Source organism: Astyanax mexicanus, chromosome 12, assembly GCF_023375975.1.
Source record: "Astyanax mexicanus isolate ESR-SI-001 chromosome 12, AstMex3_surface, whole genome shotgun sequence".
In the NCBI taxonomy this organism is placed as follows: domain Eukaryota; kingdom Metazoa; phylum Chordata; class Actinopteri; order Characiformes; family Acestrorhamphidae; genus Astyanax; species Astyanax mexicanus.
Genome location: NC_064419.1, coordinates 27,880,121 through 27,893,687, shown reverse-complemented (window position 1 = coordinate 27,893,687; position 13,567 = coordinate 27,880,121). Strand labels below are relative to the sequence as shown.

Sequence of the window (13,567 nt, the reverse complement as noted above, 5' to 3'; positions counted from 1 at the left end):
TCAAGTTCAAGAATAGACAGTTTACTTGCTGACTTATATAGTTCACCCCAATTCTTGACAGGTGCCACTAGAACTAAATAATGTGTTATTTTATTTACTTGGTTTTAATGTTATGGCTGTTTAGGTTGGTAAGTTACATGTGTAAAATGTATATCTATCTCTCTCTCTGGAAGAACTTAGGAATTGTGAGAAGTGATCCCAAGCAGATCTCTGCAAGAGCTCCACTGTGTGGACTTAATGGACATTGCAATGAAAGCAGGTTTTTTATATTGAACACTGAAAATTAGGCCTGTTATGATATTTTTTTTTTGACTTATACAATATATGGACATGACATAGTTTTTAACCTTGATATTGACAATGATGTTTTATTAGCCAGCAAATTAACATGACTGAGCTGGTATATGTACTTTTTGATTTAACATTATTATTTTCAAAGTGTCAGTCTGTATTTTTTAGTTTCTAAACTAAAAGCAGAAGCATTTCTGGGATAAAATATTGTGTTTAATGGTAGCTAAAAGAGGATCCAGCTCAGTTTGTACCAGAGACTGTAAAAAGGATATATACATAAATATAGCTATACACAGTCTATGGTTTGTACTGAACGCGAGTGGCTGATGGAGCAACAAATATTTCAGAAGAGGATCGAAACTCAGACCTCAGTAGCTCAAAATCCCAAAACTTACGAACATCAGCTTTAAAATGTATTTTTTTTTTTTAAGGATCATTTTAAATATAATGTTCTAATTCTAACAACTAATTTTGTCAGACGGTGTAATTGCATTAATTGATATTGATATTGATTCTACGTTTATTAGTGACATAAATAATAATTTAATTTATCACATTTTTAATGACAATATATCGTCCACACATAAAGACATCCTTATAATGCTTGAAACTTAAGGTGTTAAGTTATCCAGAAGCAGTGTTTACTCATACATCTTGGGTAAATAAATCTCATATTTTCAGCATAATAAATAAACTAAATACATAATGAGGAAAATATCAACAGTAGCTGGCATACTTTCTCCAAGTTCAGATATTAGTGCAAGCACTTCCAAACCTCCAACCTCAGAGAGCACCTGCCAGAATGTTAAAGCGTCCTCCACATGATGGCGCTGTTCTCTAAGTTATTCTTCTCTTCCACAGGAAGTAGACAAGGATCCCTGCAGCAAAAATGAACAGACTCCAGCAGCATACCTTCTTCACCTGGCCCTCCAAACTCTGTTTCTCTCCAAAGCGAGACACAAAACCTGACTAGGAGACAAAACATAAATGCACAGTTCAGTTATTATCAGAACAAATCACTTTTTTTATTATTATTTTGACTACTCATTATATTTACAAGATTCTTTATTCTTTTTATTTCATATGATACCTGCCTCCACCCTGTCACAGCAAGCTGCAGGACGGGGTGGACAAATTGAGTAAAAATTGGCATTTAATGAAAACATGGTTGATCCAGAGTTGCAGACATTTTTAAATTGTTCACGCTAACAATGTTCTGATTAACACATTTAGATGCTTTTAATATTTGTAATAATTTAAATATCCTTGCTACATGAATAATTAATGGGTGGATTTACCTAAGCTACATATGCAGAATGATCAATATGCAGCAAATGACTTTAGACTCTTGAAAAGAAAACACTGTAATGGTTGTGATATCACTGATGTTAGGTTAAAATCCTTAAATTGGTGGTTAGCCCAAGCTGACAGTGTGGACAAGAAAGTCTTGGATAAGTTTACTTAGCTTGATGTTTTTATGAAAATTGCTAAATATATTTGCAGCTCTGTAACAAATTAAGATATTTTACACTTCAGTTTCTGAATCAGTTTCTCTGATTTAGCTATGTATAGGTATATGTTTGAGTATAATAAACATTTTAGTTTTATTCTATAAACTACGGTCAATATTTCCCCCAAATTTCAAATAAAAATATTGTCATTTAGAGAACTTATTTGCAGAAAATGAGAAATGGCTGAAAAAAGACGCAGAGCTTTCAGACCTCAAATATTGCAAAAAATGTAAAACAAGTTCATATTCATTAAGTTTTAAGAGTTCAGAAATCAATATTTGGTGGAATAACCCTGGTTTTTAACCACAGTTTTCGTGCATCTTGGTATGTTCTCCTCCACCAGTCTTACACACTGCTTTTGGATAACTTTATGCCACTCCTGGTACAAAAATTCAAGCAGTTCAGCTTGGTTTGAAGGCTTGTGATCATCCATGTTCCTCTTGATTATATTCTTTTCAATTTGGTAAAATCAAAGAAACTCATAGTTTTTAAGTGGTCTCTTATTTTTTTCCAGAGCTGTATATATTAAACTGTGTTATGTGGAAAAAAAACACACCGACTTCATCAAACAAATCTGAATAAAATGTTAGTACTAAAGAAAAGTGTGAATGTTAACATTCCTCTACATTTGTAATAATCTGTTCATTCAGAGTAAAGCTTTTAAAAATTTATTGTTACAGTGCGTGTAATAGTTTTTTTTTTATTCAACCATGCTGCAGACACAAAAGGCATGTTATATTGATATTGATCCGGTTAGTGATTGATGGCTGGATCGTTGTAAAATTCTCTACAGCTGTATTTTCTATTAGTAAGATGTAGGCCTTGTTTGGGCATGTAAAGGAAAAACTCATCTTACCCATCCTCCCTTGTCCTTGATCTCAGGGCAGATCACCCTCTCCACATAGCTGCCCACACAGTGCTGGAGCTGGGGCAGGACTCTGGTCATACCCTTCTCCTGGCAGTGCAGGGCCATCTGGCCAGCCAGCACAAAGATGGAGAGCACAGCACTCCAGGCCAGGTCCCGGCGCCTCGTGGGGGCAAAGTGTTCATCCAGTATGGACAGCAACGTGGTGCAGGCCGACTCCTCCGTCACGTCCTGGAAAACGCGCGGCCAGCGGCGGAAGAAGATTGGGAAGCGCTGCAGAAGCTCATCCCCTGCATGGCGAAGGGCTGCTGAGGTAACAGAAGGTGCTGGGCCCAATGGGGCTCCAGGCTTGGCTGTAACATAGTTTATATAGTCATAAGCCATCAGGTAGGCCTCCCGTACCATTGGATCAGGGCTGGACAGGCCTTGGTCAGTCAGACACTGCTCTGGCTCTGACTTCTCCATCACTTTTTGAATCCAATCAGGGTCTTCTTCAGCTGAAATTTTGAGCTGTCTCACTGCAAAATTGCTCTACAACATACATTAACATCCATGCCAGCACTGGATGGGGACTTAGCTGCATGATGTTTTGCTCAAATATCACTCCCATTAGACTCCTGTAGAAAAAGAGTAAGTCCTGTTAACCCTTGGCTCTGAAGCCATGTTCAGACTGTGAACTCAAATCCTATTTTGATCCTATGTTGAAATTTGTTTCCAGATGAACAGACTCAAACCACATGAAATTTTTGAAAATCAGAACTAAGTCACATTGGATGGTGGTTTGAAATGCAAATACAATCAATCTGATTAGAACAGACACTTCTCAGTTTTGATTCTCTGGTCACGCAAATTCAATTTTAACTTAACTTCATGTTTTGCATGTGGAAAACAACTACTTCATCAAATCCAGAGTGATGCGATCTGGATACAAGTGCGGGGTGTCCAAGAAGAGCATCAAAGGTTAGTTGAACTATATTCAGATTTCAGGCCAATCAAATTATTCATTAAACCAGGTCTGTTCCCTAAATCAGATTTGTTGAGATGAGTGTCCTAACAGTTATTTGTAAGTGATCAGATCAGATTTGCCTGTCGACACAAACTGTGGTAACAACATAAATAACGAAAAGCTTATGCTCTTCTTTAATGCTCTTCTTTGATCGCTGCACTTCTGTCATTTGGGATTTGATGAGGTCGTTTTTGGTGTGTTGTAACTGATGTAAAAGACCACTGAAATCAGTGATCCATGAATCAGTGAAATCACTGAAATCCGATTTGAAAACTTGCAAAAATCTATGCATGAAGATCTGATTTAAGAATTAAGGATTTGCCTGCAGTCTGAACATAACCTAGGACTTGGATGATCTGATCCAAGGGGACTCTGCAAGTACGGGTGGAAACAGGGTCCAATGTGTCTCAGATACATCATACAATCACTTTTAGAGCTGACTAGGGTTCCAGTCCATCTTCAAAAGCAATAAAGTATTGCTTAAACATTGTGTAGCTTCATTCTTTAACTCACAAGTTAGCATGAGCAATTCATGCAACCTAAGCATTTGTACTGGTGTAGGAAGGGCAGTTTTGACTGTCAAGACATGCAGTAAGAGATTGTACTAATGCCCATGGTGCCCTTCCTGCAGTGTTGAAATCCAGACTCCAGAGGTGTTCACATGGATGATGCATAAAACTGGCACATGCTAACAGCTACATGCCCCTTGTAAACACTTGTAAAGAGATCACTTCAGATCTAGTGTGAACAGAGCTACAGATTCATTCACATAATGTTAGCAGTGCAACAGTTTAGATCCAAACCTCAAACAACAAAACATGCTTAGAGTATTAGAGTCAGCATTGTCCTTACCTGTCCTAATGACCTAAATGGACTCACCCACTCTTTGCGCAGACGACAGTCGTGCCAGAGCTACAGTGCTAAGAACTAACAAGTAGGTGACACAATGGCAATGCAGTCCTCTTTTGTCTAAGCATGCTCTGTCGCTCAACAAATGCATATGTATGCGTGCCTGTCTTCTAATGCGTTGACCCTTCCTATATTTAGTGCTCTTACTGGTACCTGATACAGTGCCAGTGTCTCATCGGCTTGCACAATCACCAGGCCCCTGACCACCCCCCTCGGCTGTGTAGTTCCAGCTAAAAATACCACGCACTGAGTCGGGTGACCCTAATGCTTCTCCCTATTCCCATTAACACTCAAACTCTGCACTCTTCTCTCTACACTACATTTGTGCCTGTTTACTGAGAGTGTTGTCTGGCTGTGGCCTGCTAATGAAAAGCTGTTAATGGACACCATTTGAATAACTCTGCAAAGAAATGCTGCACAAACATGTGCTAATGTGTCTGTTGAAGACTGGAACTTCTGGAGCTACTGCTATTATTTGTTAACTGGCCCCTGTTGGTAACTTCAGCCACATTATTTTTTTAAAGCCATCACACTTATTGCTAAGTTTGGTGTTGATAACATTCCATTGTGTGGTCATTTTGTTATTAGCCATGTTAGTATTTAGTTTTATTCAGAGCTTTTGGTATTTTAGTGTTGGTTTGATAAACATAAAAAGGTGTTTGAATATATGTTTCTGATAGCAAATGATTTTTGTGGTTTTTTTTGAAGGGTGCCTTGCCCAAAAAAGGGGTTAATAACCAGGGTTATTCCACCAAATGTTAATTTCTGAACTCTTAAAACTTTATGAATACGAACTTGTTTTCTTTGCATTATTTGAGGTCTGAAAGCTCTGCATCTTTTTCTTATTTCAGCCATTTCTCATTTTCTGCAAATAAATGCTCTAAATTACAATATTTTTATTTGGAATTTGGGAGAAATGTTGTCCATAGTTTATAGAATAAAACAACAATGTTTATTTTACTCAAGCATATACCTATAAATAGCAAAATCAGAGAAACTGATTCAGAAACTGAAGTGGTCTCTTTTTTTTCCAGAGTTGTACCTGATCTAAATGTAGCTACTGCTTAAATATGTTTTGGAAGGACAGTGGTGCACTTTCACTAGGTGGCAGCACTGCACCAATAAAACTGTTTTGGAAATAATGAAAATGATACTTTAAAAGCTCATTAAGCTATTCATTAATACTAGCTTATTAGCTTTTTAAAGAGGAAGTGGACAGAAAGGGCTAAGATATCACCACACTTTTACAGTAATCCTTTCCTATAATGTGAATGTATTTTTTTTATTTAGTGGTAAATGAATCGTGAACCATGCTCCTATTATTGTGCTACTAGTATGAGCTAGTTAAACAGCATAACAAAGCTTTATGTAAAAGTTAGCCAAATAATATACATTTAAGGACAATTAAAGTTTTTAAAAGTCTTTAAACAGCATTTCTTCCATGGCAAAGTGGTTTTAAACCACTGTTAAAATCTCAGTGGCATACCTGGCATAACGTTTGGTCAGTTAAGGGTATGTTTTATGTTTGATGGACATCCTGACCGGGCTAGACTGTCAGTGTTTGCCAGCTTTACCAAATTAATTAAACAACATGAAAAGCTTGACAACCAGATTTGTCAATTTGGTTCTGCTGTTTTACCAGTTTATCCATCAAACTTAAAACATAAGCTAAATAATATGCTGGTTTAACAGTTGAGCAGTTTAACGAGCTTCAACAGCTGGAACACCAGTAAATGTCTGTATTGTCAGAAATATTTGCTACTCAATACTGTATTCTTCTAGGTACTGTATATTCTCTACCACAGTAAATGTTGTGCTCATGTACGGCTCATGTACGGCCTATATGAACATACTTTTGTTCCACTGTGTACGAAGTAAATGCGAAAAATGATTTTTTGTTCATGTTGTTTCTGTCATAAAGTCATGATAATGAGGTAGACATGAAGGCATGCTTAAGGTGAAATATTTGTAAATATGTTTGTAAAACCAAATCTGAGCATTTTCCACCACATTCAATATGACATGCCTATTATTCATACATCGAACAAGAACATACACATTACTTACATTACATATCACTCAATTTTATTTTTCTGTATCCTGACAATGACAACAAGCTGCTGGCTCCTGACTGGAAAAAGGCAAGAGCTGTGCCTAACACAGTCAAGTGACTATATCCTGCTAAAAGGATTTTGAATTAATATTTTTTGAGGGGGTTGAGAGCAAAGGTGATAGAAGGGGGGGGGGGGGGGGGTGTTCTGCAAATTCTTTACCAACCAGCTTCAAAACTCTGTGAATAATCACTGATTATTTTCCCATTTCTGAGCCTCTGTGGTTTTATGAGTAATTTAAAAAGCTTTTTAATTTCCTGTCGAATGTGGAGGACTTGTATGAGCATATATGTGTGTGTGAGTGAGTGTGTGTGTGGGAGTGAGAAGGGGGATTTGTGTTTTTGTTTTTACAGAGTGCTGTTCTCAGCTTTTGGGGTCGTGTGTCATGTAGGAGTTTAATGCGCTGCTCATTTCCTGGACTAACTAAGATAGAGATCAAAGCCTCTCTACTCGGGCCTCTCCCCTTCCAAGGTGTGGAAACACACACACACACACACACACAGGCCCAAATGCACGCGAAGGACTCAGGTTTTTGCTGTTTAACTCCATGCAGCTTTCATGTCATCAGCTGTCCCTCATCTGGATCACATATCCTTCATTACTTTAGCTCCGATCCGTATCCTCTCCGCTCGGCCTGCAGTCTAATTCTATTTCAGCTTGCTGTGACATAACCACGCTGGCATGTCCCTCTCTTTATTAAATCTCCTCTGGCTGCAGATTCTGATACTGCTGGCCTGGGACTAGACCACTAAGCACTTCTCCACCCATGCTATCTACTGTAATATATCAAACCTGCTTGCGGTGTTTATAATGTGAGACATGTGGTCTGGCTGAAGTGATCTACACGTACGTCCTCTTATGACAATGAAACTCTCTTAAAAACGTTTTATCAGACTGCCTGTAAACACTATAAATTATTATTAAATTAATATTTTTCGAGTTATCACCATTTAGCTTAGTCATACGTTTTCATACTTTCTCATACTTTCTACTCCTGAATCTCAGCATCTCGTCTCAGCTAACGTTTTCTGAACATAACGATCAACGTTTTTACAACATTCAATCTGTTAGGTTTTCTAGATGTCCTTAAAACATTTAGTTGTAAATGTGCAGGTAATGTTGCTGCAACATCATTTTGGCAATGTTTTTTTATTTTTGTGTTTCACGAATGTTACTTTTAACATTTTCATAACATTAGTATTTGTCTAGATGGGAAGGTAATGTGTAACAAAAGTTCTGATAATGTTGTGATGCAAATCATTATTATGTCTCATGTTTTCTGTTTCTATTTCTGTAACATTACAGCAGGGGTCGGCAATTAAGTTTGGCCGCAGGCAATATATTTTCCACCACATTATGTGTCCAGCCACAAACAAAAAAAAAAATCTGTTTTGGAAAATTAAGTGTAATGGGATGAAGTGCTACAGACTAGTAGCTCTCCAGCCCAGAGGGTTCTTGAACCCAATTGCAGAACCCAACAGCTGATCTCAAAGCAAGTAAACCCATGAACAAATAAACACACCGCTCCTCATGCAGGATTGAACCCGTGTCGTCATGGTGGCGGTCCAATACACTATCGCTGCCTTGGCTAGTGAATTGGGACACGGCCAGAAAAAAAGCCCTTATAAGGAGATTGGGAGCCCAATCTGTCTGCGCGCGACAGAGAAGGCGTGTAAACTTAAGTTCACCAGAGCATTTTATTATTATTTCTTTTTCATTATTTGTTCAAACACCTCACGGGCCAGATGTTTCATGCTTGTGGGCCCATGGTTTTTAGCTTTCATAGGACATGCCAAAAGTCATGGGACAAGATCCTAGTCACTGTTTAATGACAGCATATGGCATGTAAATAGCATGACAGTATATATTAACATTGATTCAATATGATTCAAAGGCAACGGTTAAATTGTTCAGCTATTTTTAACAAAACTAAGTTTAACAAAGGCAACAGATTTCATGCTAGACTAGTCAAATTATCCTGACTTGTTTACCGAAATTAAATAGCTGAATTTGTGATTTTTATAGGCTCCGCATTTATTATTAAACAGTGGTGGTTTAGTTCTATGTCGATTTCTTATGGATTTATTCTGGGTAAGAGTCTTCACTGGTTGCTGTTATCAGTGGAACAGAGCTGCAGGTATTAATAATGTTTTTGTCCTGGCATTTGAGGGAAAAGTGTCCGCTGTGTGTGTGTGGGTGTGAAAGAGAGAGAGAGAGAGAGAGAGGGAGAGAGAGAATCAGTCTTATTTCATAAAGAAACAGAAACGAGTTGGGTGGGGGGTGCGCGGCAAATGACAGGATGTTTTTATTGTATTGCACCAAGGGCACCTCTCAGTTTCCCTTTCTTCATCCACCTAGCACTTATCCGGCACCCCTCCATCCATCTGTTCATACTTCCCTCCTACCAATCCCTTCTTTCTCACCGTGGAATGTGGCATTGAAGCGAACAAAAGGGTAAAAAATGGTCTTGGCCGTTATTACACTGAAAATGGAAAAATGAGAGGCAAGCTATAATTTGACCATTTGCCGAGTCTGCAGGTTTCCTATGGAATTTCTTTTAAAGTAAATGTTCGAAGCTGAATCTTTAGAGCCCATGGGAACCTAAATATAAGTTTTCTTTCTAATTAAGTTATTCTGGCTCATTGGGGCCCCCAGTATAAACGTATAAAGTATGTTTTATGAATATTTCCCCAAAGCCTAACAAATGTCTGCTAGACTTCACCAGTCTTGCTCTCCTAACAATGCAGAATAGGCGGTTCCAACGAGGGTTAGGCTATCGTTAGCATAACCCTGACCAATCACAAGGTTACCATGGGTCCCGCCTCTTTTTATGTCTGAGCTACCTGGTGAGCTAATGCTAACTTGAAAAGTATTTCGGTAAACTAATCTACCTAATCTATTAAGATATGTCATATTTGGAAGACTATTGCTTTTATTTATATCTTTCATTATTTTCCTAAGGAAAATACAGATGACTGGTGCACATGATGTGGAAGGATACCTTTTTTAAGATTTAAGGCTTTCTAGTCAGTGATGTCTTAGTGTGGAATTAAGCACAAAGCTTCCTCCTGACCATAATTTACATTGTCTCCCATTTTTTTATGGGATTTCTTCTATTGGGAATGACACCCACATATTCTATCATCCTTTTTAAATTGCTCAATTTGTGATTATATCCTAGTCCATACTGCTCTCCATACTGTCTACATCATCTTTTTGGGATTGCTTTCCAGCTGTAGTCCTAAGTATTCATCATCCTTTTCGAAATGCTCTCACTGTTCTCACTGTTCATCACCATTTTGGAGTATTTTCTTTTCACTGTCCCTCATCCTTCTGAGTGTAACAACTGGTTTACAGGTATGACAAACCAGTTGATCATCATAGGATATGTTTTCTCATTCTATTTCGAGTTACAGTAGGGCTGTTAATTTCCAGAAATGGTAGTGTTTCCTCAAAAATTCTGATTTGTCTTTTCTGAAGACAAATTAAAACAAATCAAGACAAAGTAATCAATTCACTGGCATCAACCAGCACAGCCAGCTTAACCAGGTTTGACCTGCTGAACTGCAAAGGGTATATTTATGTCTGGCCATATATACTCACTATTTTTTACAAAGACCCCTTGACAAACCTTTTAAGGGCATACTATTACTATGTAACTGTAAATGTAAAATGGTAATGTATCCTGTATACACATAAACATATAATATGAAGCTAAACACAATTAACTGAACTTTCATGCACTTGAACGACCTCAAAACTCAGATTGGGAGTGTTTTTGGTTGTCAATAGTGAAGGTTTGGGGGTGGTTGGGGGAGGTGGGGTTGTTGTGTGTGAGATTGCCCGTCGTCCCTCTCTGTTCTTGGCTGTGGTTGGGAAACAGCGGGACAGTAGCGGTCATCGCTTAGACCCCCATTTCTCTCCCAGTCAGGGGCCGCCTCGCTGAATGGATGAAATTACACTGAATTCTCCTGTAATTGAAAATACCGATCCCACCTTATGGTCCACTCCCCCTCTCAGCATCCAAAGACATAAATCTCTCCATCTTCGTCTCTGTCTGTCTCTCTGTCTCACTGTCTCTCTCACTCACAGTCTCTCTCATTGCACTCACTCACCGCTACCCAACAAAAGGCCTTTTTGTAGCACTTTAAATGGCCCCTACCCCACTTTGTCCTCACTCCCCCACCGAACTGAATTGACGCAAAACTGGGGCCGTCCCAATTATCGTCTGCTCGCGGGATAACATACACTGGTGTGTCTCCCGGTCTAACCTACACACACACCCTGCTGCAGTAGATTGCAGGTATTGATGCAGCACCATTGTGTCTCATAGCGCAGCGGGATAAATAGTTTGGGCAGTTTGGGTGTAATCGGGGCTCCTCGGGTGGAGAATGCTTTTATTGATCTCCTCCTCCTCTTTCCCGACCAAAGAAGCATTGTCAAAAAATTTTCACATACAAGCCACTTGCTACACATTTATTTGTGTGTCTGACTGTAATCCACAATATGTAACTTTCCTTTTGGCTGAAGCTATCACCTTCAAAGGTCAGAATGAAGTGGAAATTATTTAATTAATTACTTTTTGCCCATCAAGTGGACAAAAAAAACTTGACACATTTTGAAACACATTTGTGTTTCAAAGTGTTGTAGAAAAAAAATGAAAGGTGGGTTAACCCCCACCTCTCGTCCGGGGTACAACTCCCCTACGTGTTCGTTTGAAAAAGAGTCGTAGACAGGTGGAGTGAAGTTGAAAGCAAACCAAGTATTTATTACTGAATTCAGGAGAACCAATACATACAAGACAGTTAACGGCCGTCCCAGTAGAAGTTCTGACCCCCCTCTGATCTGACTCCATGTTTATACCCCAAATGACGTGAAACCTGCTGATGAGGCGTTGCTAAAATCATCTCATGTTAGTATGCATATTTTCACGTGTTAGTGTTCAAGTTTCACAGGTCTGACCGGACCACTAGTGTTTAGCCTTGATTGTGTCCAGCCGGATAGTGTGGTATTGTTTTAAGAATTGACTGGGTCCAGTCAGACAGTGTGATATTGTTCCAGTAATTAGACAGTGCTGCCCTCCCTATGTGCGCGCGTCCTCCCGCTTTGATAGGTGAAGGACTTTGCACGCACAGAGAGAAAGGCCGCACTGTTCGTCCCGAAGCCTCCTTTGTATCAATTTAGTTCATCCAGAGTGCACTAGATGATGATTGATGGTCGTTAGTCAAAGACATGCAGTAAACGAAATGCTTCAAGCATGAGCTACACAAGCCTCACAATAGATCTCATATGTTATATGTTAATGTGTTAGTAGCGCGTGGTTAGACCGCCATACAATAGACCCTATGTGTTAGTAAACGCCTTAAGTATCGTGTGGGTTAATTTGTCATAATAAAGTCTGTGTTAGTCACATGCCTGATCAAATAGTGTTTTACTATATATGTAAAGAATATATTGTGATTATTGGTTAATCTTCTATAAATGCGTGTAAAATACACTGTGAGTGAAAATGATCGAATGTAAGGTGAGTATTGGTTAATGCATATAAAATACAAGGTTTCACACAATGATTATGTAATTATAGATACTAAGATAAGTAATCATTACTGAAAGATATTTGTCAATACACCCAAAGTGTAATAAACAGTTACTCTTCAAAAGTGAAAGAGGAAATGTGTTTTATTTGTTATTTGACTCTGATGTGGTAAGTGTCATGCACGCAGTCTTGTTTTACAAAATAAGATATTGCATAATTTGTGTTGTTGCTTTTAATATTGTTAAATATTAGCATTGACTAGAAATTTTAATTTTATGAAGAAAAAGATATAAAAAATTTTTAAGTTGTTGCTGTGGTACTGTCATACAAGCACTATGGTATCTTAAGTGGTTGCTAATGTATTGCTTAGGTATTGCTCTGGTAGCTAAGACTTGGTAGCTTAGCTGTGTTGCTGCTACATAGATGATTCCTATGGTGTCTTTAGTGATTGTTTGGGTATTGCTGTGGCATTCCAGGTGTTTGCTTTGGTGTCTCAGTTGGTTGCACTGGTAGTTCAGAATGATGCTAGGTTACAGGATATTGCTAGGTGTTTACATGGTGTTCTGTGCGGTTATTTTGCAGGTGGCTACTCAAGTCTCCCGGAAGTTGCGGGAGTCTACTGCATATCAGTAACGGCTCCCTGATGCCCGCAAGTCAGATCAAATCTTCCGGTATGTAGAACAAGTTGTACAAGAGTGAAGCGCATGCAAAACAGATAGGGTTCTGATTGGCCTGTTCTCTGCACTGAGTCTTGAAGTCAGCCAATCAGTTTTTAATGTTGATGGGCAGTGTTTTTCCATTCTGGACGGGCTCCCATCAAAACTCATTTCACTTCTGACTTCTCTGAAATATATCCATGTCTGATAAAAAAAAAATGAAAGTCTTGCCTGCTGTAGAGAAGAGCATTAGCAAACAAACTACAGAAGTTGCTGCTGTTCTCAGATCAATGGACTAAACACCTCTTGAATGCAGAACATGACATCTTTAAAACACACTGTGTTTTAGAGGGCATAGATTGTAATAAGCAGAAATTCCTCTGTATTCTTTTGTGGCATGCCAACTTTCATGAACCATGGGACAAGTATTATGTCCCATGTTTGTTTGCGAAGTCAGTTGTATCCAGACACCACCGTCACAATCATAACCACCCGTATCCAGTATACAGTACACGTGCAAAGATGTCAAATGTATTTACATTTGTTACTCAGGTAGATGTACAGATACTAGGGTTTAAAATACTTCTGTATTTGTTGCCTATAGTGTGCTACCCCACCCTCCCAAAACACATTTTCCTAAAAGCCATAATCACTATGATTTTACTGTTATATTACTATAATG

General features: G+C 38.6%; 1 protein-coding gene across 1 annotated transcript; it reads right to left on the bottom strand.

Annotated features, from left to right (window-relative positions):
- Positions 1-910: 910 nt before the first annotated feature.
- bcl2l16 (BCL2 like 16) lies at positions 911-4,709 on the bottom strand. Its single transcript, XM_007231494.3, has 3 exons — positions 4,526-4,709; positions 2,659-3,284; positions 911-1,260 (listed from the first exon to the last, which is right to left on the bottom strand). The coding sequence occupies exons 2-3, from the start codon at positions 3,130-3,132 to the stop codon at positions 1,129-1,131; spliced, it is 606 nt and encodes a 201-aa protein (XP_007231556.1). The 5' UTR covers positions 3,133-3,284; positions 4,526-4,709; the 3' UTR covers positions 911-1,128.
- Positions 4,710-13,567: the final 8,858 nt, after the last annotated feature.